The sequence below is a fragment of the Macaca thibetana genome, chromosome 2, assembly GCF_024542745.1.
Source record: "Macaca thibetana thibetana isolate TM-01 chromosome 2, ASM2454274v1, whole genome shotgun sequence".
In the NCBI taxonomy this organism is placed as follows: Eukaryota; Metazoa; Chordata; class Mammalia; order Primates; family Cercopithecidae; genus Macaca; species Macaca thibetana.
The window spans coordinates 150,297,721-150,321,687 of NC_065579.1; the positions used below are offsets into that span (position 1 = coordinate 150,297,721).

Here is a 23,967-nt window from a genome sequence, read left to right on the forward strand (position 1 = left end):
TCGTTAATAAACCACATGTTTCCTCCAGGAAACAGCCCTTGCTGTGGCTTGCGCACACCCTCTCTCCTTCCCTCCTCCTCTTTCTCCTTAAGTAGCAGTCACGTTCTTGAAAGCCCAGTGCGCTTTGCCTGCAGTACACAGACACATGCACAACCATCCCTACCAAAACACAATGCAACACCCCACACAAAGCCACCCCCCCAGGCCATGCCCACTGGATTTTACCAACCAGTGCAGGAGCTCTATTTCCTGCAGGGCAGGCGGCTGTTACCCTCTAGCTAGCCTGCCTTCCCTCTGACACCCAGCCAGGGTTGGCCTGGCAGACGGGACTGATGAAATCCCCATGGTTTATATGGAGGAAAAACCCTGTGATGGCTCAGACACTAGTGGGAACCTGGGAATTACAAGGGAGGTCAAAGAGCTGGAGTCGGGGGAGCCCTGTGGGAGGTGGAGGCATGCATGTTTGGATCTTGAAATGGAACAGGGAGGACCAAGGGCTCCAGGTCTTTGCTCCAAATCAGAATAAATTAGGCTGCCCCCATGCATAACTAGCTCAGAGGCTCAGGAAGCTCACATATAGGGTGGAAGAATCCCTCCACATATGAATTCATAGAGGCCCTTACCCTGTGCATGCTGCTCTGGGGACCCTGCTGTCCCACAGGCAGGGTCTGTGTTAGGGGGCAGTGTATGTATGGTTGCAGCAAGCTCAGGACTGGTAGCCTGGCCAGCTGGAGGACCCTGGGCCCATGACTGGACCCCTCTGGACAGCATTCTACTCTTTTTAAAAGAAAGAGTTGGCCTCGCAGACCTCTACAGCTTCTTCCTGCCTTTAAGCTCTAGAATTCCAATTCATCTATTTCCTTTACAATCCAGGTCAGATTTTTACCACCAGTAAATTATGTCTGATTACGTCCATTTAACTGACATGCTTTTGTGGTTGCTGCCTTGGAAGCTTTCAGTTTTTGTCTTTTCCTGTAGATCCTGAAACCTTAACCAGATCACAAACATCCTGAAGGCAAGAACTGCGTCCCTCCCCTATTCCGCACCCCATCAATCTGCAAACTCAGCCAAAAGATCATTTGACCATTCCCTCTGAGTTGGTGTGTATGTAAGAACTAAACAATTGTTTTGTGTATCCACAGAATTAAATCTGGACCAATGTGCAATCTTCCCAGTGGAGCACTCCGTCATAATCAGAGCTGCAAGAGGGTGAGGAATGGTCTTGCCTTCCTCCAAGTCCAAAACAGGGAGCTTCTCTTCAGCCAATGAGGGTGAAGCCTGAATTTCCTGCAAATGAAAACAGCTTATGGTCTGGAGATCCAGGACATTCTCTTCCTGTATAGGGAACCAGGGTGGAGTGCATCACAGGACAAGGTTCAGACCTTGTCTCAGGCACCAGGCCAAAACCTGGCACATGCATTACTAGCGATGGAAACAGATAAAATTCCAGCTCAGGACAGAACAGTCTGGGAGATGCAAGGGAGAAAAATGTACTTATTTTAGAGTTTTTTAGTAGTTCTCAAAACCGAGGCTGGTCCTCACTTGACCTAGAACAAATAGGGAATGCAGAGAGGAAGGAGGCTCTGAGAGAAAAGGAAACAGGGGCCAGGGCCATCAGGACACATGCTTGAATTACGTCAGTAAATTATCCAGAAAAACATTTGTCCTTGCTGAGTCACCATGGCTGACAAAGTGCTCCCATCTAAGTTCCAGGAGAAATGGGGCTGGCTGTCATATTTGCTTAATTTAGGAACAAGAATATACCTCCTTGGTGAGACTGAGTCCACTGCTTGTTCCCTCACAGGTACCTCCATGCTCCGTCCCCTGGCAGAAGGCTCTGCCCCGCTCTCTGCCACAGTGCCAGTCCACCCACCTCTGGCCTGGGCACCCCCTGTGGCCACAGCCCCCGACTGAGGAAAAAGGACCTCCCGAAGGAAACCTCAGTCTGGCCTCAGGTACTCCATGTCTGAAAGAGAGATCCTGGCATTGGCCCTAAGGAGTATGGGGGGGTGAAGCCCTCTCCTTTTTCCTTGGGGAGCCTCCAGTCTAATTGAATTCAGCCAGTTTGCAAGGTGGTGCTCTGCATCCTCAGGGGCAAGAAAAGAAACTAACCATTCCGACCTGCAAGAGGTTCACCACCTCTCGGAGAGAAAGCTGTGTGGTTTCTCTCAGGACAGGCAGATCTTGTAGAAGGGATGGGACTCACCCCCACTATATGAGTTTCCTAGATTCAAAAATGTTTAAATGTCGTTCAAATCACTTGTTTTGTTTAGGTAATGCTGGACTTTTGAGAATGAAATTCTGAATAAATCTTTTTTTCTAAAGCAATCTAAGAAGAGATGAGATGGGGTAGAGAAGGTGAGGGGGAAACTTTTTTTTAAATACAAGTGACAGTGGCAAACTGGTACAGAAATCTTCCGCAACTGATGAGTGCCTACATCTGAGTTAAATTATCTGCAACAAAACCCTAGATAGTGTTGTTTTTCTTGTACTCATCTTCCATGTTGAGAGAAAGAAAATGTTGTCTGGAAAGGAAGGTCTGAAAAGACAAATTATCTTCTATGTTTTATCGTCAATGTTTGTGGCTGATGAAAAAGGTCAGGGGGACACTGGGAGCTCCAAGAGATAAGTTTGTTTGGGGCACTGCAACTTCAAGTCGACCAAAGATGAAGGCAAACCCAACAGGAATGTTTTTTGTTAGTGATTTAGTTTTTTTTTTTAAATTTGATTTTATTTAAAAAAGAATTATAGAAACACCACACCATTTATTTCCCCAAAATAGCATTATTATAAAATTCCCAGTTTCAACTGGCAATTATTACATAGCAGGTGAACCATGTTCACAAACAGTATTTTATCTATCATTTACTACAGTTCTTTGAGAAAGATTGTATCAAACTCACTTGTAGTTGAGGAAGAGTAATCCTTGCTTATTGGTTGCTTAAATTTCAGTGTTTCAATAAAATTTTAAACGGTAAAGCTTGGAAAATCCCAGATTTAATGAGGAGACAACCAGAATAGAACCACTGGAGCCTCTGACGAAACCCATCTGTGTCTTCTTGGGCAGCTGAGCTCAGGTACTCTACCACTTGGTGGCAGCACACCTAAGCTGCCAGAAGAGTGTACAATAAAGGCAGTCTCTACAAAACTGAAGTGTCATAACATAGAGTATCAGTATCAAATATATGCCTGAAAACATACTCAACCCCAAACATCAGTGAAGGGCACATAATCAGACTTAACCAATGATAAGTAAAGAGAGAAATAGAAAACATAGTGAAAATGATATGTAATGGGGGAAAGACAAACAGCCCCAACCTGGATCCCAGAAACTAAAAAACACATCATTTTTACCCGATGCTAGGCTGTCTCTCCTGCATCTATATTCAGGGAACTCTCTTATTTTCAATATTCCAGCCAAATGAATCCCAGCTAAATTTAACTCATCCTGATTACCTACCACAAACTCCAGAAACACCTGAATGCATTGGCTCTCATTTCATCTGACATTGAAGTTGACCTAATCAAGGTGACACCAGACACTTCAGCTTCCTAATCAGCCTGCTCTTGGTGAGCCATAGACTACAGTAGCCTAAAAGAGAAATTAAATGACCACACCTAGGCTTTCCAGGCTCATTCAACATTGCTGCCCAGAGGCAAACTCCTAAAAGGCCTTGTTCCTAAAAGGCAGATAAGGACACCAGTTCTGATAAACACAAAAGAGGTTAACCACTTTAAGCCATGCCAGAACTGACTACCCGACCAGCCAAGGAGCTGAAACACATCCAGAGACAAAACTAAAAAATCACCAAGGGCAAAAAAACAAGCAAGCCCTTTTTAGATTTCATATCAGATCCTAATTTTAATGTATGCTCCCTGTTAAGGGGCCATATTAGTTTAGGAAAGTAAAAGGAATCCTTGCCTGGGAGACCCCACAGAGCAGGCGCTGTGACCAATCCCTCTAGTCTTTCCAAAGTCAGGATAAGGTTTAGGTACACAATATACGGCCCTAAGTTAGGGTCATTGATGATGGTGATAAGAATGTTTGCACAATGGTGCCTGGGCAATGGTGAGCAAATAAATTTAGGGAAATGCAAAGAATAGGAAATCTCATTGGAAAACAGTATGGAGGTTTCTCAAAAAGTAAAAATAAAACTACCATATGATCCAGCAATCCCATGTCTAGGTATATGGCCAAAAGAAAGGTAATCATAATGGAGTACTAGTCAGCCAATACAAAGAATGAGATATTGTCATTTGCATGACCATGGATGGAACTGAAGGACATTATATTAAGTGAAATAAGCCAAGCACAGAAAGACAAATATTGCAAGTCATATTGGGAGTATAAATTGATAAATTTGGAAATAAATTTGGTGATTTGCCCCACCAGCTTTAAAACAAAGGTTCATAAAATAAGTAATCTGATTAAAACATGGGCAAAAGATCCAAATAGACATTTCTCAAAAGAAGACATACAAAATGGCCAACAGGTACATGAAAAAATACTCAACATCACTAATCATCAGTGAAATGCAAATCAAAACCACAATAAGATATCGTCTCACCTCAGTTAGAATGGCTATTATATTAAAACAAAACAAAACAAAAACAAAAACAAAAACAGAAAATAACAGATGCTAAGGAGGATGCAGAGAAAAGGGAACAATCATACACTGTTGGTGGGAATGTAAGTTAGTACAGCAACTACGGAAAACAGTACAGAGGTTTCTCAAAAAAATAAATATAAAATTACCATATGATCCAGCAATCCCACTGCTGGGTATGTAGCCAAAAGAAAGGAAATCTGTGTATCAAAAAGATACCTGCATTCCCATGTTTATTGCAGCATTATTCACAATAGCCAAGACATGGAATCAGTCTTAGTGTCCATCAACAGATGAATGGATAAAGAAAATGTGATATAAATACACAACGGAGTACTCTTCAGCCACAAAAAGAATGAAATCTTATCATTTGCAGCAACATAGATGGAACTGAAGGACATTATGTTCAGTGAAGTAAGCCAGGTACAGAAAGGCAAATATTGCATGTTCTCACTCATATGTGGGAGCTAGAAAAAAACAACTCACAGAGGTAGTAAATACAATGATGATTACCAGAGGCTGGGAAGAGACAGGAGAAGGAATAAAAGAGGGTGATTAATGGGTACAAAAATACAGTTCTATAGAAGGAATAAGATCTAGTGTTTGATAGCACAGTAGAGTGACTCTAGTTAACAATAATTTATAATATATTTCAAAATAGATATGAGAGAAGATTTGGAATGTTTCCAACAAAAAAAAATGATAAATTTCTGAGATGGTGGAAATCTCAATGACTCTGACTTGATCACCACACATTGTTACATCTATCAAAATATCATATGCACCCTATAAATATGTACATTATGCATCAATTTTTAAAAAGCAAAAAAAATATAAATTATATATGTAAAAACTAAAAAGAAGCCCATGATTGCTACAGATCTATCTCGAAGAAGCCACTTAAGATACAGACAAAGGTTTATATAAAAAGATTTTTACTGAGGGTTACTTACAACACTGAACTTTTGGAAACAACTTAGATGTCTAGTGATAGGGTTAATTAAATATAATGCATCCCAAGATACACTATTACACATGAAAAGTTTCTAATGTTATGAAAATATTTCTATAGTATAATGCTAACTGGAATAAAGCAAGCAGCAAAACTGAAGAAACAATATAATTCAATTCTGTTTTTAAAAAGCTCTAGGCCAGGCGTGGTGGCTCACACTTGTAATCCTAGCACTTTGGGAGGCTGAGGTGGGTGGATCACTTGAGGTCAGGAGTTCCAGACCAGCCTGCCCAACATGGTGAAACCCCATCTCTACTAAAAATACAAAAATTAGCTGGATGTGTGGTGGGCACTTGTAATCCCAGCTACTTGTGAGGCTGAGGCAAGAGGATCGCTTGAACCAAGGAGGCGGAGGTTGCAGTGAGCCGAGATCACTCCATTGCACTCCAGCCTGGGTGACAAGAGTGAAACTCCGTCTCAAAAAAACAAAGCTCTTAAAAAAGATAGGAAGGAAATATGTCAATATATTGTTATTATCTCTAGGTGGTACAGTTATAAGAGCTTTAAAAAACTCTTAAAATATTTTTTCTGCACTTATTTTCTCCAGTAAAAGAAATATCCTTCTAATTTAAAAATACAGGCCAAAACTTTGTCACACTGTTAGGCACATATATTCACTCATTATGTATTAGAAACGAAGTGTTACTGACCTATGGCTGTAACTGCTATCACTACTGGCTCTAATCCTAAACTTAAGCATAACCCTAACCCTAACTTGAAAAAGCAGTGCTAGGGACAATAAAGGACAAGTAACAAAACAAGGTCCCTACTTTCAAGCAAGGGAAGGAAAAGCAACTGCCACTGGTTGTCAGCCCCTTCTGTGAGCTAAATAATGGGCTATGTACTTCACACGTGTTATCTCATCGAATCCTCACTACCATTGTTTGGTAATATCTTTATACCTGTTTTAAAAATAAGAAAATTTTTAGCAAGCATGCACATTTCACCTCCCAGAGAGGGGGATTCTGGGGTTTATTCTTCCTCGGCTGGAATACCCTGCATAATTTCCAGGTGTCAGCATTTTCCCTGGAGCCCATTCTTTCTCTGTTATCATTCCACTCCCACCAAGATAATGCTGATGCCCAAAGTCCCTTCTGAGAGTACACATGGAATATGCATGTGAAGGAGACTCACCACCCTCACTTATTAGGAATTCTTTTGTCCAGTGCTGGGTGGGTCCTTGATTTATCGCTAAAGGCACTTACTGGTTCCTGGAATAACCAGGGTTGCTTCTCATAGTTACTTCATGACCAAGTGGTTTCCGCCTCTGATTGCTCCAGTTATTGTTCTCCAGGGAATCACAAATGTGTCTCTCTGCATTTGAAGCATGATAGCCAGCTCTTCCCCACTCCCAACAACCTGTCCCTGAGCCCCCGTAGCCCCTTAGCCCCACATGGACTGTGCAGGCCCCAGAGACCTGCCAAGTCCTACAATGGTGGCATGGCCATGGAAATGAAGGAGCCTCAGAATGCACATTAACTGAGCACTAATTCCAGAATTGTACTTCTGACACCACAGCAATGCCAATATAGAAACAGACAGGCAGGTGGGTGAAGGAAACATCTCACACTCAAGGAAAATGAACAAGATGATCATCGCTAGAATATGATAGAGACTACCCCACCAATGTAGGCATTAAGTTCGGGGTCCCTGCTACTGATAGTCTTTTATTAATCTCTTTAAATAGTTTCTATGGTCTTAAGTGCTTTTGTTTTCTCCCTACATCTCTTGGTACAATTTGGTAACTAAATCATGGTTGACTATCACCCACAGATGAGCATAAATGAGAGTTAACTCATCTAAAACTGAACACAAACACCTGGGGGAGGAACTGTAAAGGACCCCCCACCACCACCCTCACCACCCCCGTTGTCCTGCAAATCCACAGCCACCATGGTTGCCTTGGCCAGCAGAAGCCCAAGACTGAGGCAATTGCTACCTGTATTCTCACCTGCAGCAACTTTCACACTTAGGTTCCAAAGAGAAGCTTCAGGAAAGCAAGTTTGAAGCATAGTGGTCTCTGCCCACCATTGTTAGATCCCTTTCCTACCGCCCTCTTTCATTGTCCCTCTGTTCCAAATCCAGTCTTAGCCCATCCTTCAGAGTTCACCTTCTTATTCTCCCCAAATCAGTCCTCTCACTCTGCCACCACTGCCACTTCCTTCACTTTGGCCTCCTCATCTCTTCACTGGATAAAAGCTTAGGCTCTGATGCTAGACCATCTGGCTCCAGATCATACTGGCTGTGTGCCAGTAGGCAAGTACTTCATCTCTCTGAGTCTTAGTTTCCTCATATGTTAAAGGGAATAATGATAATTCCCATCTCAGTGTTGTGAGAATTAAGTTAATGCGTGTAAAATACTTATGACAATGCCTAGAATTGATTAATAAATGCTAGTTGTTATTATTACTATCTTTAACCCACATTATTGCAACTGTTTCCCCATTTCCTAGCCTTCTCTTCCATTCCATCTTCCACTCAGTTGCCAGAGTGAATCTTCTAAAATGCAATTTTAATTGTCATTCTCCTGCTGAAAAGCTCTTCGATGGCTTTTTTATTGCCTATTAGTAAAACTTTTTGAACTGGACCCATGGAATTCTATATGCCTCTCTGCCCTATCTTCTGCCATTCTCACAAAAGACTATGTGTTTCTACATCTTGAGTTTCCGGAACTTAACCTGACACCCCTTCACCTCCTTTGCCCACCCCCAGCGTTCCTCTGAGACCTTCCCTCTGCCTGGCCCACTCCTACCCCTCTGTGCTTTTAGCAAAATTCTCTCAGGGCTTCTGAATGCTGCTCACGTCCCTTTTGAAGTCTCCCCACTCCCAGTCAACAGTGATGCTATATGTTCCACATACTGGGAGGCCAGAGCACTGGGTTCAACCCTCTATTTCATCACTTAACTCAGGGTGCTACCCCACAACTGTGCACAAGCCAGACTTCCCCAGACGATAGAAAGAGATGCAAACTAATGTTTGTGGAATCTACTGTGTGCCTGGCACTATGTAAGGACTGTATATACTTTATCTTACTTAATACGTCTTACTTAATACCAATAATTAATAAATTGAAAAGAATTTTACTTTTTCTTCAATATTGATATAAATTATGATATTTATTCTAAAGTACTGAGAAAAGTAATCATTATTAATTTTCCTTATTTCAGTTAACTAAGAGAAACTTCTCAAGAGATACTTTAGCATTGCATTAATCTATTAATAATTTGGTTTGGAGTTCTCAGAGTCAAAACCTTAGGTTCTTTTTCACTCTAAATTATGTTTAAAGATTCATCATGTTGTTGCATATCACAATAGTTCAAAAATGCTAGTCATGGAAAACTACATAATGTACAATACCATTCTTATAAAGCTCAAAAACAAGAAAACTAAATAATATATTGTTTATGAAAACATGTGCTGAACTCTACCTCCCAAAAAGCAAAAGAAGGATAAACATAAAACCCAGGGTAGTGTTACTTTGGGGGGAAGTAAGGGAGTCAGAATGGGGAGGAGCCCTAGGGAGCACTGAGGATAGAGGTGATGTTCTGCTTCTCAAATTGGAGGGTAGGCTCTCAAGTGCTCGCTATATTATTGTGCTTCATAACCTTCATAACCATATACACTGCATCTAGTCCCTCATATGTAGCAAACAGTGCTATCTATGTATGTTCACATATTTTTTGTTGCTATTATTATCATTATTACTATTACTGACCTCCTCTAGGGGAAAGACTAACAATTACGAGCATCTGGGTGCTAGAGAGAGACTGCTAGATAATTCCTCACAACACTTTTATGAGATAGACATTCTTTTCCCAAAATAAAAATTATAATATTAAACTCAGAAATGGTGAATAGCACGCTCAAAGTCTCCCTCTGTGCCAAATATCTTCCATTTGCACCTTGAATCCATTCTGTATCTTCTCTCCACTCCCCAGTGCTCTGGGAAGCTGACCTACATGGACTACATCAATGGGCTCCCCTGTCATCTGGCTTCTCAGTACATTCAGCCAACGATGACAGGAGATGAGACAATGGGAAGAGAGTGGGGTCAAGGGACCAATTCCCCTGCTCCCTGTCATGGAGTCACCATGAGTTGGTGGCATCTTCCACTGAAGGCCACAGTTCCTGTCAGGCAGCCTCTCACAAAGCTCTCCTCTCTCTTAGAAGTGGTTATGTTTCCCCTCCGTGCTGTTTCCAGGCCTGCAATGCCTGAGGGATCCAAACCTTGCTGGTTTCCCTGTTCCCTGCCCACAGCCTTACAAACTGTCTCTTCATTAAAGTCTTCCCAAATTACCCAGGTTGAGGGGCCATATGTTTCCCGGCTGCAGAAAGGTAAAGCTGGGATCCGAAGCTCAGCATCTTCCATCTAGACTAAGATGCCTCTTCATCCTTTGCTGCAAAAGCTGATATGACTCTAAGGAAGGCTATTACTAACAATTGCAGTTACTACTGTGGCTTTATGGTAGAAAGCTATTTGCTCTTCAGGGCTGGGGTTACACACAGACAACAATAGGGACACCTAACTGGTATTGCTGGAAATGTGTGTAAAAAGTATCTTGTTTACACATAGAAATTACAAACTGTTTATACATAGGGTTTAAATTTAAAATAGATAAAGAAATTAACAATGATCTTTAAAAGGTATAAGTTTTAGGGAAATGTAAACAATGTGACCTAAATGTTCTCACTGGTCCTATTATCTGGCCCTTCCATCACCCAATCCCTCCCTTTCCTCCCCACATCCTCCTTTTACTGATGATCCCAGATAAAGAGCAAGGTGCCAACAACACATCTCAATAGGCCCTTACAACAGAACATGTTTGATGACAGTAGTTTGGATAGTTCAGACTCTCTCATGCAGAAAATAGAGAGAGGAAACCCTTGCAGTTTTTACCCCTCTTCTTTCAACTGTCTTCCTAGTTCTCTCTGCTTAACGCCTATTTTCTGGGGATGCTGCCCAAAGACAGTGCAGGCCGTAAGCCCAACTTATCTTTTGCTGAAATCTGTAGAACAAGAGCATATGTTATCAAATAATAAGCCACAAGTAAAGGCACCTTGATCTGATTGACAATGCAGAATAACTCATCCTAATTTCTTGTCATCTTTCCTCACCAATATGATAACCGCATTCCTTGGCAGAACACTCAGTATCTCAGTGGCACTGCTAAGAGCAGATTAAGTGTCAGATACATCAACTGGTGCCCTAAGGAGTCACAGAAAGAAGGTCGTGACAAAGCAGGCTAACAGTGATGATGAAGAGGAATTCAATGCAATAAAAGTAACCCAGGATTTCCTTACTAGATGTAGTACTTAAAAATTCCTATTTCAAGCATTTCGTCAACTCCCAATAATCACAGTGGGTAGATTATCCACACTGTGGGCTAGGCCTGGACAGTTGTTTACTCTCAGACTGGATTTTCCTTTTGTTTTATTTTCTTTTTTTTATTATTATGCTTTAAGTTCTAGGGTACATGTGCACAACGTGCAGGTTTGTTACATAGGTATACATGTGCCATGTTGGTGTGCTGCACCCGTTAACTCATCGTTTACATTAGGTATATCTCCTAATGCTATCCCTCCCCGCTCCCCCTACCCCATGACAGGCCCCAGCGTGTGATGTTCCCCACTCTGTGTCCAAGTGTTCCTCTTGTTCAATTCCCACCTATGAGTGAGAACATGCGGTGTTTGGTTTTCTGTCCTTGCAATAGTTTGCTCAGAATGATGGTTTCTGGCTTCAACCATGTACCTACAAAGGACATGAACTCATCCTTTTTTATGGCTGCATAGCCTTCCATGGTGTATATGTGCCACATTTTCTTAATCCAGTCTATCACTGATGGACATTTGGGTTGGTTCCAAGTCTTTGCTGTTGTGAATAGTGCCGCAGTAAACATCCAACATATAAAGACACATACATGTGTCTTCATAGCAGCATGATTTATAATTCAGGCTGGATTTTCTATCCTGTCTCTATCCTGTCTCTCAATTTCTAGGGACATTCATCAGCTGATTATATCTGAGTATTTTCTTTCCACTCCTTTCACATACAAGTAACTGTAAGCAGATAGCAGACCAGGACAAAAAAATGATAGATAAGTGTAGGTAGATGACAGTAAAGATAACATGAGACCTCATGATGATAGGAATCATCCAGAACTTGTCTCATAGTAGACACTCAGTAAATATTTGTTGAACTGAGTGGATGGAGGTATTGAAAAGTTGAATTAGAAGACTTTTAAGGTTTCTTCCCACCCTATTACCTATGACTCCTCAGAATAAGATGATGGAAAACCTGAGTGACCTAGGAGATAGATGCCCAAACTCATCAGGAGCAAGACAGAGAAGTTAAAATGAAGGGACTCATCTCAGGCCAAGATGGATGCTGAATGAATAAGTCAGGACTGATCCAAGCTGTTACACCCCAACAGGATCCTTGGTCCTGGGTAATGCCCCAAAATTTCCACCCAGAGTCCAAGGGGACTAAAAAGAAGTTCTCTTAGAATTTAAGGTATAGACAAAATGTTAAGTGAAATCCCAGACCTTAACTTACTTAGGAAGTCTGAGAGTACTTAGATGCATATTGGTGGGGGTGGTAAGACTCTGTTCTGAGGCCCTGGATTTTATGACGTATTTTTTTTTCCAATATCACAGAAACCTAGAATTCAAGGCAGGAAAGATTCTTAGAAGTTATCTAAGCCCACCTCCAACCCAGTAGAGGAACTTCTTCTACAGCATCCCCAACAGAGGGTCATCTGGTCTTCAGCGACAGGAAGTTCGCTTTCTCCAGAGGCAGCAGCATTATTGCTAGACAGCTTCCATGTGGGCAGGTTCTTTCCCCTGATTCTAATGTCTACCCATTAATGCAACAGAGGCCGTGCCTGTTCCCTCACTTCTGGGGCAGCTCTCCTGAAGTTAGGAATTGCGTGTTTTTTTTTTCCTTCATCTTCATGCCTGCCAGCAAACATCCCTCATTCCTTCAACTGTGGAGACATGGATTGTGGGTGCCTTAATGTGCTGCTTCCTTGACAGTACTCTAACTGATCTATGTAGTTCTTAAAATGAAGCTGGCCAGATGAATGTTACAGAGTTGAATGCAGTGGTTCAGATATGGCCTGGCCTACAGAGAGGAGAGTGGGACTATTTCTTCCTACTCATTTCTAAATTATCAACACTATCTGCTTAATCATCTATTCTAAAATGGTCCCCTAAATGGTCATTAAGTTTGCTGGTTCCTTAAATTCCAGGACCCTCTTTCACCACTCACTTGTCCTTATTTGTTTGTTTTCTGTTGGCTGGTTCATCTCCTATGCTACCAATGCACTCCCATCTTGGGCTGCCTTTTACTATTACTGGTTTGGCACTGGGTAGGGAAATACCCAGGTTTCCCCTAAATTTCTCAAAATGTGTGTTCCTGCTCACCGCAAATCCTCAATCTACCTGGCATAGAGAAGCTCTAAATACTTGTTGACTACATAATGAATAAATGCATGAATAAATAAGTAGCAAATGTTCGTCGGGAGTGGTAGCTCATGCCTGTAATCCCAGCACTTTGGGAGGCTGAGGTGGGTAGATCACTTGAGGTCAGGAGTTCGAGGCCAGCCTGACCAACACGGTGAAACCTTGTCTCTACTAAAAATACAAAAATTAGCCAGTTGTGGTGGCGGGCACCTGTAATCCCAGATACTTGGCAGGCCAAGGCACTAGAATCACTTAAACCTGGGAGGCAGAGGTTGCAGTGAGCCAAGATTGCACCACTGTACTCCAGCCTGGGTGATAGAGTGAGACTCAGTCTCAAAAAAAAAAAAAAAAAAAAAAGCATCAAATGATCAAATGTCACCTACAGGCTTGATCACACCAGCATGTAACAATCCACTTCTAACAAGAGCCTGTCTTTTTAGCATCCTGAATCTGACCCAGATAAATAATTTCTTCTCACCAGTATCATCTACTGAGTCTAACAGTTAATTTTCATTGTTCTCTTTCTCTTCCAAAGCCATGGCTACACAGAAGAAAGTGGCAAATATAATCTGACCTGCTAAGTTATTCAGTTTTCCTACCCCAAACTTCACTGTCTTTAGAACAATCCTGTTCCATCCAGTAGCCATTATGTGTGACATGTGGCCAACAGAATTAGGAAGTGACTGGTGGGCATGACTAGGCGAACTCTGTGGCCTGCTGGGCGCTTACACTCTTCATGAATGCAGGTCCCTCAGGAGGCAGAGATTCAGGCATCACAGAACAGTTCTTCCCACTGGCAACAGGACTCTTGCCTGCCCTGTGAAGAGCCTTCCGATTCTCAGGAGCGCAGACTGCAATGATGTGACCACCCTCTGAGAAGCAGAGAGCCTGCATCTTGTGTGTTCCTTCAGTGATAATGTATTATTCCACCTTTTTCATGGCCTTCCTCTCAGCCCCTCTTGGGTTTTGTTCCCCTTCACCCCAGCGGAAATCTTTTCTTTTTAAATTACTTCCAGTCTGTTTTGTCCCACTCTTTGCTTAACAAGTCAGAATAAAGAAAAGTATTCTTCCAACTCTTTCCCTCTTTATTCTAAAGAAAAGATGAGCATGAATTAGTTGCAGCTATGTGATGAACATGCAGGAAAGAAAAATGTACCCTTTATATCTTCTGGGATCCCAATTTCTTCTGTCTTTAAAAGAACTGAGAGTTCATCACGGGTCCCTGTGAAAACTTCTATTGTAAATTGCTTCAGAAAATTCCTGGTTTTATGCCTGTTGGTCACATACTTAGGAAAAGTGCTTTAAAAAACTGCTTAGCTAAATTGCTAAATTACCTATATCAATCATGAGTTATTTAGTCTACCTCCTTGCTTCTGAGACAGATAAGAGTATTTCTTCTTTACAATGACCCCCAGAAAAAAAAATCTTTCATCCTTACATTCATTGTCTCATGCACTCAAAGTTTATAAGATCTTCTTCAGATATGACCCGAATCCCTTTTACTGGAACTTAAGACCTTTCATCTTTTTTCTGTTCCCAGTGGATATCATAAAGAAAAAGAAAAAAAAAACAGACACTATTCAGCATCTATTTGTTCACAGTCTTCTGTCTGAAGTTCTTCAGGGCTCACCATTCCATTCAACATCCTTCCAAGTAGGGGATGACTGCTCTTAAAATCCCCTTTACTACCTGCCCATCACCTCCCAAGCATCCCTTTACATTCATCTCTTCTTTAGCTCTCTGAGATGCAGTACCTGCCTCACTCGACATCTGCTTCAAGAACTTAATAACACATTCAAAAATTATCCCGGGTCTTCCAGCAAAGGCAAAGCTGGATCTATAGCTCCTCCCTGTAATTCACTAATTCTTCTATAAAATGCACAGAGACAAGATGAAGGTTTTGAAAGCCCAAGGAACCATTTCTTATGTGCCACAACAAACATGTCACAGGTTTTGGCCCCACTAAGAGACAGTCAGCAGTGCTGTCGCTGCTCAAGAACAAAGATGGCGAGAGAGCACGGGGGCTGGCCTCAGGAGGGTTGAGTTCTAGACCAAGCTCTCCCACTGAGCCTTGTGAGCCACACACATCCTCTGCCAGCCCCTTTCCCTAAGCAGGACATGACACGTATCTGCCTAGATTGCTCCTCAGGGCTCTCCCAACTCTCACATCTTGTGGTTCTCTGATCAAGTGAAGGTCTCGTCTCTCCCTTCTCAAAACACATAAACTATGTCCTTGGCATGTCTCCCACACCCACCCTGTGGCCAGTGCTATCTAGACCAGTGTTTCTCACACTTTTTAAAATGATCATCCTAGGACCTGAAGAAGCCTTTTTAGATCTTTTTCCCCTAATCACCCTACCCAGTGAAAATTTAATACCACACATATACTGTATATTGGTAGAGTATATATACCTGTGTTTAATACATGGAAATAAATATTTTGCTATCCCCAACAACCAATTTTCACTCTCTTTGGGGGCAGTACCACTGCCACTGAAAATGCATGACCTAAATCAAGTTGAGTGCCTCCTCTAGCTGAGTGATACAGAATTGAGTGTCCAGAGTTGCCACTTCCAGCTCCCACCCCATTCACATGAATCCCAGCAGTAACAATGGGAATGAGACAGACAATGGACAATGGTGTTCCAGGAACAGTTAGAATCCACTGGAAGGGCAGAAACCACTAGGGTCCCTGGCAGAGATTTTTGAAGGATTTCAAAAAAATCTTCCAGTTTGGAAGGAGGCTCCTTCCAAAACTGGCATCAGCCCAGCTTCCCTCCCGCTCCCCTGCAGGCCATTCCCCTTCCCCTTACCTTGGCACGCTGGCCAAATACGTCACTAGTTTCCGCAGGTCTTCCTGTCTTATTCTGTCATGATTGCTGCGAGCAGGGAAGGTCAGGATGGGTCCACCTCGCTTATCACGACCCCCTGCAAGGAGGAGGAAGGGAAGAGTATTTAAGAAAACCAGTCAGAAAGGAAAGCCACAGAGGAAAAAGAAATCTGTCTGAGTGCTGGGTGATCAGACAGAAATAGGGGATCCAGAGAAATCTGGTCACTGTTCAGGACAAGGCCAGGGGGTCGAGATGCAGGTAGCACGTATGACTGTGGGCAAGTCTTTTGGCTTCCCCGGTGCCTCATCTGTAGAAGGCAGATGAAAACAGTACTGTGCACATTACAGGGTTGTTGCAAGAACTGATGAGTTGGCACATGGGGATGTACTTGGAAAAGTAAAGCTCTCAACAAATGTGAGATGATATGAAGTGGTGATAACTGTTCTTACTGAGAAAACAAGCTGGTGGAAAGTGCTATGTTCTTTGGAAATTTAACCTCTAATTTACTTCTCTTTATAGACCTCTGTGAGGTGGGAGTGCTTGTCATTAGCTGACTACTATGGTAAGCAGACCTCAAAGCATCCATCCCAGGATAGCATTACTGGAAGGTTCTTAGATTCATAGAAAAAACATTAAGTATTTTCTACACAGCCAAAAAACCACCCCTGCCTGTCTGCCTGAGGTGCCACCTGTCACTCCTGCTAGAGGAGCACATGAATCTTATCAGAAATCAGAATGCTCAAGGTCTTAATCACTGCAAATGCATATGTACATACTAAGATTACAAGTGTTTTCTAAACATCACATTTAAAATAACTGGAAGGAGTATACCAAAATGACAATTGGTGTTGCTATTAGAAGGCCAGGATTTTGGATCATTGCTTTTTCGTTCCTCTACTTTCCAAATACCCTATTCACTATTTATTACATGATTTTAAAATGTATTCATTAATGGACACTATGCTTAGGAAGTGGAACTAAGTTTCTCAGGGGCGTTAGATAGGAAAAAAGCTAAGGGTAACTATGACCTTACAGGGCACTGGCCATTACACAAAAAAAACCACTGTGTCATGATCACAGACTCCTCACACCACATCTCAGGTGGCCACCAGATAGACCCCAGAGTAGGACCACAAAGGGATCTAATGAAAGAGAGTGGAGAGGTGCAAACCTCACCAATACTGGAAAACAGGATCTCTTACCCAGAGGGCAGAGTCTCCCAGGGATCCCGCCCAAGTGTGAGTTCATGAATAAGGTTTCCTTCTGGTTAAGGAGTCCAGAAGGCACACAGATAGAGGGGACGCTTGACAAAAAATCAATCCAGAATACCCTTGAGGAGGAAGTAAGGAGGCTGCAGAGAGAAAAGGATTACACAAGATCAAGGCCACTGTGAGATCCAGCCCTGATGAAAAAGTGTTTCTGCACCACCACCACTGCCCAGCACCCCAACTCAGGGAAGATTCATACAGATTAACTCAAAGTTGGACATTTCATACCACTAGCCCTGGTTCTTTGAAGTGATAACCACCCTTGTCTCATCTGCCTTGGAAATGGTCCCCATCTCTCCATTGCCTTCCACATGAGGAAAAGGAAGCGAAAAAATTAAATAGAAGGTTTTCCAAAAGCTGGGAGGTACTCCAACACTCTCAACCTTCTCCTCTATCCTTGACCTCACCCCAAGCATTTTCACTCTGGCAGTTGGTTTGTTTGCTTGTTTTACCATAGCTGTTGGTTTTTTCCTGACCTTCCTTGGGCATTTTACAAGTAGAGTCTTGGAACCATAAGGAACCACAGCTCTGACTGGCAAAGGGTGGCTTGGAGGGCTGGCTGATACTGTCCCTCCCAAACTGGAGGCAGGGCTGGCCTTGGAGACATGAGATTCAGGATCATGGCTGGGGAGGTTTTTAGATGGCTGGAAGATAGTCACTTTTTCTTTCCTCCACTTTCCAAACTTCCTATTCACTATTTACTATATGATTTCAAAGCGCATTCACTAATGGACACTATGCTTAGGAAACAGAACCAAGTTTCTGCTTTTTTTTTTTCCTGTCTGACACTCCTGAGAAACTTGGTTCCACTTCCTAAGCATAGTGTCCATTAATGAATAAGCTTTAAAATCGTATCATAAATAGTGAATAGGAAGATTGGAGGGTTCTCAGATGGCAAGGAAGGAGGGGTGAGAAGAGAAAGCCTGGGGAATTCTAATTCCCCACATCCAGAAGTGTAGATCAGGAGTCAAGAGGAGGCAGCAGGATCAAGCCATGTGGTGTTCAGAAAGAAAGAGACCTTTGAAGATTATAGAAAAAAAGGAGAGGAATGAGCCTAGAGGAAGAGAATCTTTATGCTGGGAAGGGTAGGGACAACAATGGAGCAAGGCCCCAGGGAAGGCACAAGGGGAGGGTCCAGTCCACAGCAGACAGGGCTGTCCCCCTCTTTGAGGCAGGCTGTTGAACTCTGAGACAGGAGGAAATGGAGATAGGTGGTGGAGAGGGAGGAGTTCAGCCTGTCTGAGGGACATGGTTCTTTGAAGGAGGAAATGGAGATAGGTGGTGGAGAGGGAGGAGTTCAGTCTGCCTGAGGGACATGGTTCTTTGGAGGAGAAAATGGAGATAGGTGGTGGAGAGGGAAGAGTCCAGCCTGCCCCAGGGACACGGTTCTTTGGAGGAGGAAATGGAGATAGGTGGTGGAGAGGGAGGAGTTCAGCCTGCGCGAGGGACATGGTTCTTTGGTGGAGAGGGAGGAGTTCAGTCTGCCTGAGGGACATGGTTCTTTGGGTAGAACAGTAGACAAGAATCAGTCCAGGGTCAGGGTAGGCTTTGGGTACTGAGGAGAGGGAAATGAAACCATCACTGGAGATCTTCTCTCAAGAATGACAGTAGGACTGGGTAGGACATGAGCTTCAGGGTTGCTGACAGGGTACTAGGGCACAGCGAAAGCTCTGTTGAAAGCTTTGGCTACAGTATCTGTGCCAGGCTCCAAGCTGAGTGAAGGCAGAATGGAGCTAATGCACCATATAAATGGGGTATGCCCAGCGAGGGTGGGAGATGTCCTGTTGGATGATGACATCCCAGAAAAGAGGGAAAGGTGTTGATTTTGTTCCTCTCATATCCATCCTCTCCCAAATGACAAGAGGATATCAGAAAGGGTCAAAATAAGGGACTAAAACCACAGATAGACATATCAAGGGTCAAGATCTTGGACGTGCATAATCACGGTAGGTAGGTGGAGGACTTTGGTACCAACGAGGCTGAGCAGCAATGAAGCTCTAGGATTTGATCAATAATTGACATAGATGCTGAAATTACAGAGGACAATAAGCAGAGATGAAGTATAAGGACCCCCGATAAAGTCAATATAACAATAGACCTGCAAGATGTTAATGAATATACATCACAGACACATAAATTTTTAGGGAACGAGGTTATTCTATGGTTTGGAAAATGCCAGATTAAAAAAAAAAAAGAAAGTTCTTTACTGCAGGACTTTCCAGAGCCTTAAAATGTTAATGTACTTTAGTGGACATTGTAATTCTCCAAGAAGGAGAGCTACGATGTCCAGCATTTCCCAAACTTCTTTGAGAATAGAACCCCATTTTCTTTGTAGAGGATCATCCTGTGGAACTGTTCTTGGAAAACACTTTGAGAGATGCAGGTCCAGGGTACAAAAGATTGTGCCACAGCAACATAAGGTTTCCCTGGGAACGGTGGAAACCAATGAGGACAACCACATTGGTGGGAGATAAGGAGGCAGAGAGGAATCATGAGGAGGTGGCCAAAAGGTGGGCGTGTATGCACATGAAGACAATAGGGTGAAACGGACCCTATATGGGAAGGCTGGATAAAAGGGACAATGGGTGCTGTGACTTATAAGTAGTACAAAGGATATCAGAGAGGGCCAAGGGGAACTTGTGAGCTGTGAATGACAGAGCAGAATGGGGCAGTGCTGGAACAATGGAGGCTCACTGAGGGACAGCCCCAAATCCTGTCACACAGACATGCACATGCTCACATGCAGAAGCTTCTGGGCTGCCCTGGATTATTCCCAATGTACGTTCCCATGGCAGCATGGTTTTCTTTTCGCCTGGCCAAGGCTGGGTACTAGCAGGGGAGGGCAGGCTCAATTAACAAACAGCCTGTTTCTCTACTCACCACCTTCCTTGCAGTGCTTTCTTCTTCTCAGAAAGAAATCCAACTGTTAAACTGCATTATTTAATTATAGGTTTCTTTATTTTGTTTTATTTTTGTGTTTTATCTTTTATGTTTTAAAAGCTCAGGATGTAAGAGTTGGTTGGTTGGGTTTTTTTTTTTTTTTTTTTTTTTTGGTTTTGGCGTTTGTTTTTGTTTTTTTAGATGCAGCCAGTCATTATCTTCCCAGTATATTCAGTGTCCTTCCCAGACATGGAAGGGCAATGTTCCCTAAGCCCAGAAGTTTCTGGCACCACAAGCGCAGGTGCAGTTGAATAAGGCTGAACCCAGGCTGTTCGGCTTACATTGGCAAATGGGGGAGAGCTATGCTCCCAGCCCCCTTCGTCCTGCTCAGGGAATTTTCTACCTGCCTCATTCCTGACTGCCTTCCTGGCCACATTGCTTCTATGAGCTCCATTAGGACTAGCCCCTACCACCTGAGAAGGTTTTTTTCTGGGGCTCCGCCCAGGGCTCTGACTGAATTTACTTGGGAAAAAATAAACCATGAACATCAAGCAAGGGTCTCCACGTCAGAGTGTACTGTGCATGCATATGCCCCAAACTGATGTGGAATAGGATGATGCTCAGAGGAATACATTAGATCCAGGAAGGTCTCCTGGAGGAGGCAAAGTAGGAACTGACTCTGGAAGGAGAGGAGAGGCTCAAACTGGCAGAAGGCATGGAGAAGGCACTGCAGAGGGAAAGAAGTGTCAGGCACAAGAGAAATGGAAGGATTGGCAGGATATCCAGGGGACAGGAAGAACATCAGGTTAACTAAGGACTGTAAAAAGAAGGAAGAAACGATAAGATTGGGCTCCCAGAGGGCTGTGGACCACATCCTTGGGAGCCCAGGCTATGGGGATCAGCAGAAATCAGAGGCCTGGCACTGCTCAATGGCCTCTAGGATTTCTGCACAAGGTCTTCCCATATGCTTAGCAAGTAAATGGAATCCAAGTTTCTAAAGGTTTTAAAGGTTGCTCACCTATGCCTCTCCCCGTACCCAAATCACTGCTGCATAATCCTGCCAAGGAGTTGTTCTGCCTGTACTTCAACATCTTCAGTGGCAGGGGGCTCATTACCTTATAAGATATACTAGTCCCTAATGGGAAGAGGCAGCTGCCAGGTCACTCTCGTCTAACAGCAATGACAATAATAAATTACTATTGCTACTACTGCTAACAATAATTACAATAATATAGAATGCACTTAGTCATTATAAAGTCTTCTGCACACTCCCATTGCATGCCTGCCCTCACCTCTCACACCTACACTCTGAATCATCAGGCTCTCGCCCTTTCTCCAATGAGGTGGGAGACAACTGCTGCTTAACTTCCCCTTTCCTTTATCCCCTTCCCACCTCCTCTTCTCTCTGTTTTGTCTGTCGCCCAACAGCCAAACCAACAGTGCCTGTGGCATGAACCTGTGCTCTACAGGACTGGAATAGCTCTTGCTCTGTGACTGCACTGCTACTTCTTGTAGATCACCAAAATCACCCAGAAATAAAGCTTTGGTCCATGAGGTATAAGCACATGGCATGTTTCTCAAAATATGATCTTCGGCTACTAACATTGTCTACCCCAGCCCCTGCCTCAGACCCTACCAGAAATTCTGATCCAGGAGGCCTAGAGTGGAGCCCTGGAACAGGCACCCAGAGTGATTGTGGCATACCTTATTGTTTGAGAATGACTGCCTTAGGGGCTCTGGCCAGTCTTTGGCTTCAATTATATCAGGGGTCACCAGACTTTTTCTTGAAGGGTCAGATATTAAATATTTCAGGCTAATGGGCCAAATGGTCTCTGCAATAGCTACTCAACTCTGTTGTTGTAATGAGAAGGCAGCCATTAACACTATCTATAGTAGGTTGAATAATAGTCCACAAATACATCATGGCAAAGACTTTGCAAATATGATTAAGTTAACCATCTTGAGATAGGGCGATTATTCTAGATTATCTAGGTGGACCCTAAATGTAGTCACAGGTATCCTTAAAAGAGAGAGGCAGAGAAAGATTTGACACAGATGCAAGAGGAGAAGGCAATTTGACCCTAGAGTTAGAGATGGGAATGATGCAGCCACAAGCCAAGGAATGTCAGCAGCCATTGGAAGCTGGGAGTGGAAAGGAAACAATTTTCTCTTAGAACCTCTGGAAGCACAGCCCTGCTGACCCCTAGATTTCAGCCCCATGAAATTGATTTCTGGCTTCCAGAACTGTGCAATAATAAGTTTCTATTGTTCTAAGCCACCAAGCTTATGGAAATTTGTTGCACCATCAATGGAAAACTAATACACTCCATAAACAAATATACATTGCTGTGTACCAATAAAACTTTATTTATAAAAACTGGTGGATGGCCCACCAGCTACAGATTGCTGACCCCAGAGTGAGACATTAAGAGGTCTTTGTGCACAAGATGTATAGGAGAGAGAAGTCATATAAATATTTGGAAGTCATTATTCAGAAAAAAACAAAAACTAAACATATAAACACGAACCCTCACTTGAGTTCCCTTTGCCAGGAAAGAAAGAAAAGGAGGAAACAAAAACTCCTTTAAAAATCTCCTGTCCCTGATCCATGCAGAAATGAACTGAAATAAAACCTCAGGGAATGTGCCAAGTGCCCAGATTCTCCAGTTGAAGCAACTCTCACAGGGCCAGGCCAGGGGACTGAGGTTGGATGGGAAGCTCGGGGAATGTCCCTTTGGTTCTGGGTGTCCTTTAGAATGCCCAGCTGGGGCCAGAGCCCTCCTTTCTCTCTCCGTCTGCCTCAGCAGAAAGGAAGCAGCTGCCCCAAGCATAACTTCGCCTCCCCTACTTCTCCCCCACTAACACACAAGTGAATCTGAACACATGTGCGCACACACTTCTTCTCTAGGTCCTTTACAAAGGAAAGTCCCACAAATACTCACCAGACACAAAGGCCACTTTTTCCTTTAGGATAGGAAGGACATCAGAAGCTTTCAAACCATCATTCCGAAAAGACCCTGTGGGAAAACAAACCAGAAGGAATCAGGGTGAGAGGAGCCAGCTGGCTGAATCGCAGGGTCCCATCCTCAGTCTCCCAATCCCATCATCAGTCGGCAAGTCCTGCCTTGTCCAGGTCCTACAGCCCAGCCCGATGGACCAGGAGAGGGTCCGCAACAGAAGGGATACTTCCACACGATGCCAGCTACAGGGGTGACCAGGGCTACAACCCCCCCGTCCTTCTCAAGCAGAGGACAATCCAAATCACCCTCCTCATGTGGACAAACCTCCGTGCCCTGGGGGCAAAAAAAAAAAAAAAAAAAAACCAGCCCTGTTGCTGTTGAGCAACTTGAAGATGGAGGACTTTTACAAAATCATGTTTGTACCTCTAGTGCCTAGCACAGTGTCTTGAACATACTCAGCACCCAGGAAATATCTGTTGAATTAGTTAACTGATATCAAGATGGATTACAAAGTCCTAAATAAAGATTTACAAAGTCCTTTTTGCCTTTCCTCTGGCACAACAACTGTTAGTCTTTATTTTACAAACAAGGAAAGTAAACCACAAAACTCCTACAGAAGGAAGCAAAGTTGATGACAATATTCCTCTCCCCACCTCTTCCTCCCCCCCTCAATGTCATCATCATCAGTCCACGATAGACAGGAGATGGGGAGACACAAATCTCCTGGGAAGGAAATGCACTACCTTGTTTAACTTGTTCTCTTTCTAAATCTTGCTTCCCATTTAGAAAGTCCTTTTACGTTCCAGTTGAGTTCCTGTTTTGGGGGCTGGAGGCAGAAGCTCGGGGCTCCCAAAGAACGGAAACTAAAGATGTGCCTGGAGGAACAGTAGCCTCAGGAGGCAAAGGACAATCCAGCCCAGTGTGGGATGTGTGGGAAGTCAGGACCCA

The 23,967-nt window shown here is 43.3% G+C and overlaps 1 protein-coding gene across 26 annotated transcripts in view; it reads right to left on the minus strand.

Moving 5' to 3' along the window:
• KALRN (kalirin RhoGEF kinase) overlaps positions 1-23,967 on the minus strand; it is a 708,666-nt gene that overhangs the window by 483,897 nt on the left and 200,802 nt on the right. For all 26 annotated transcript variants that reach the window (XM_050781536.1, XM_050781534.1, XM_050781532.1 and 23 more), the window contains exons 2-3: positions 23,002-23,076; positions 15,894-16,008 (exon numbers count right to left, since the gene is read on the minus strand). In XM_050781536.1, coding sequence (XP_050637493.1) covers positions 15,894-16,008; positions 23,002-23,076 — 190 coding nt within the window. The remainder of the gene's footprint in view (positions 1-15,893; positions 16,009-23,001; positions 23,077-23,967) is intronic.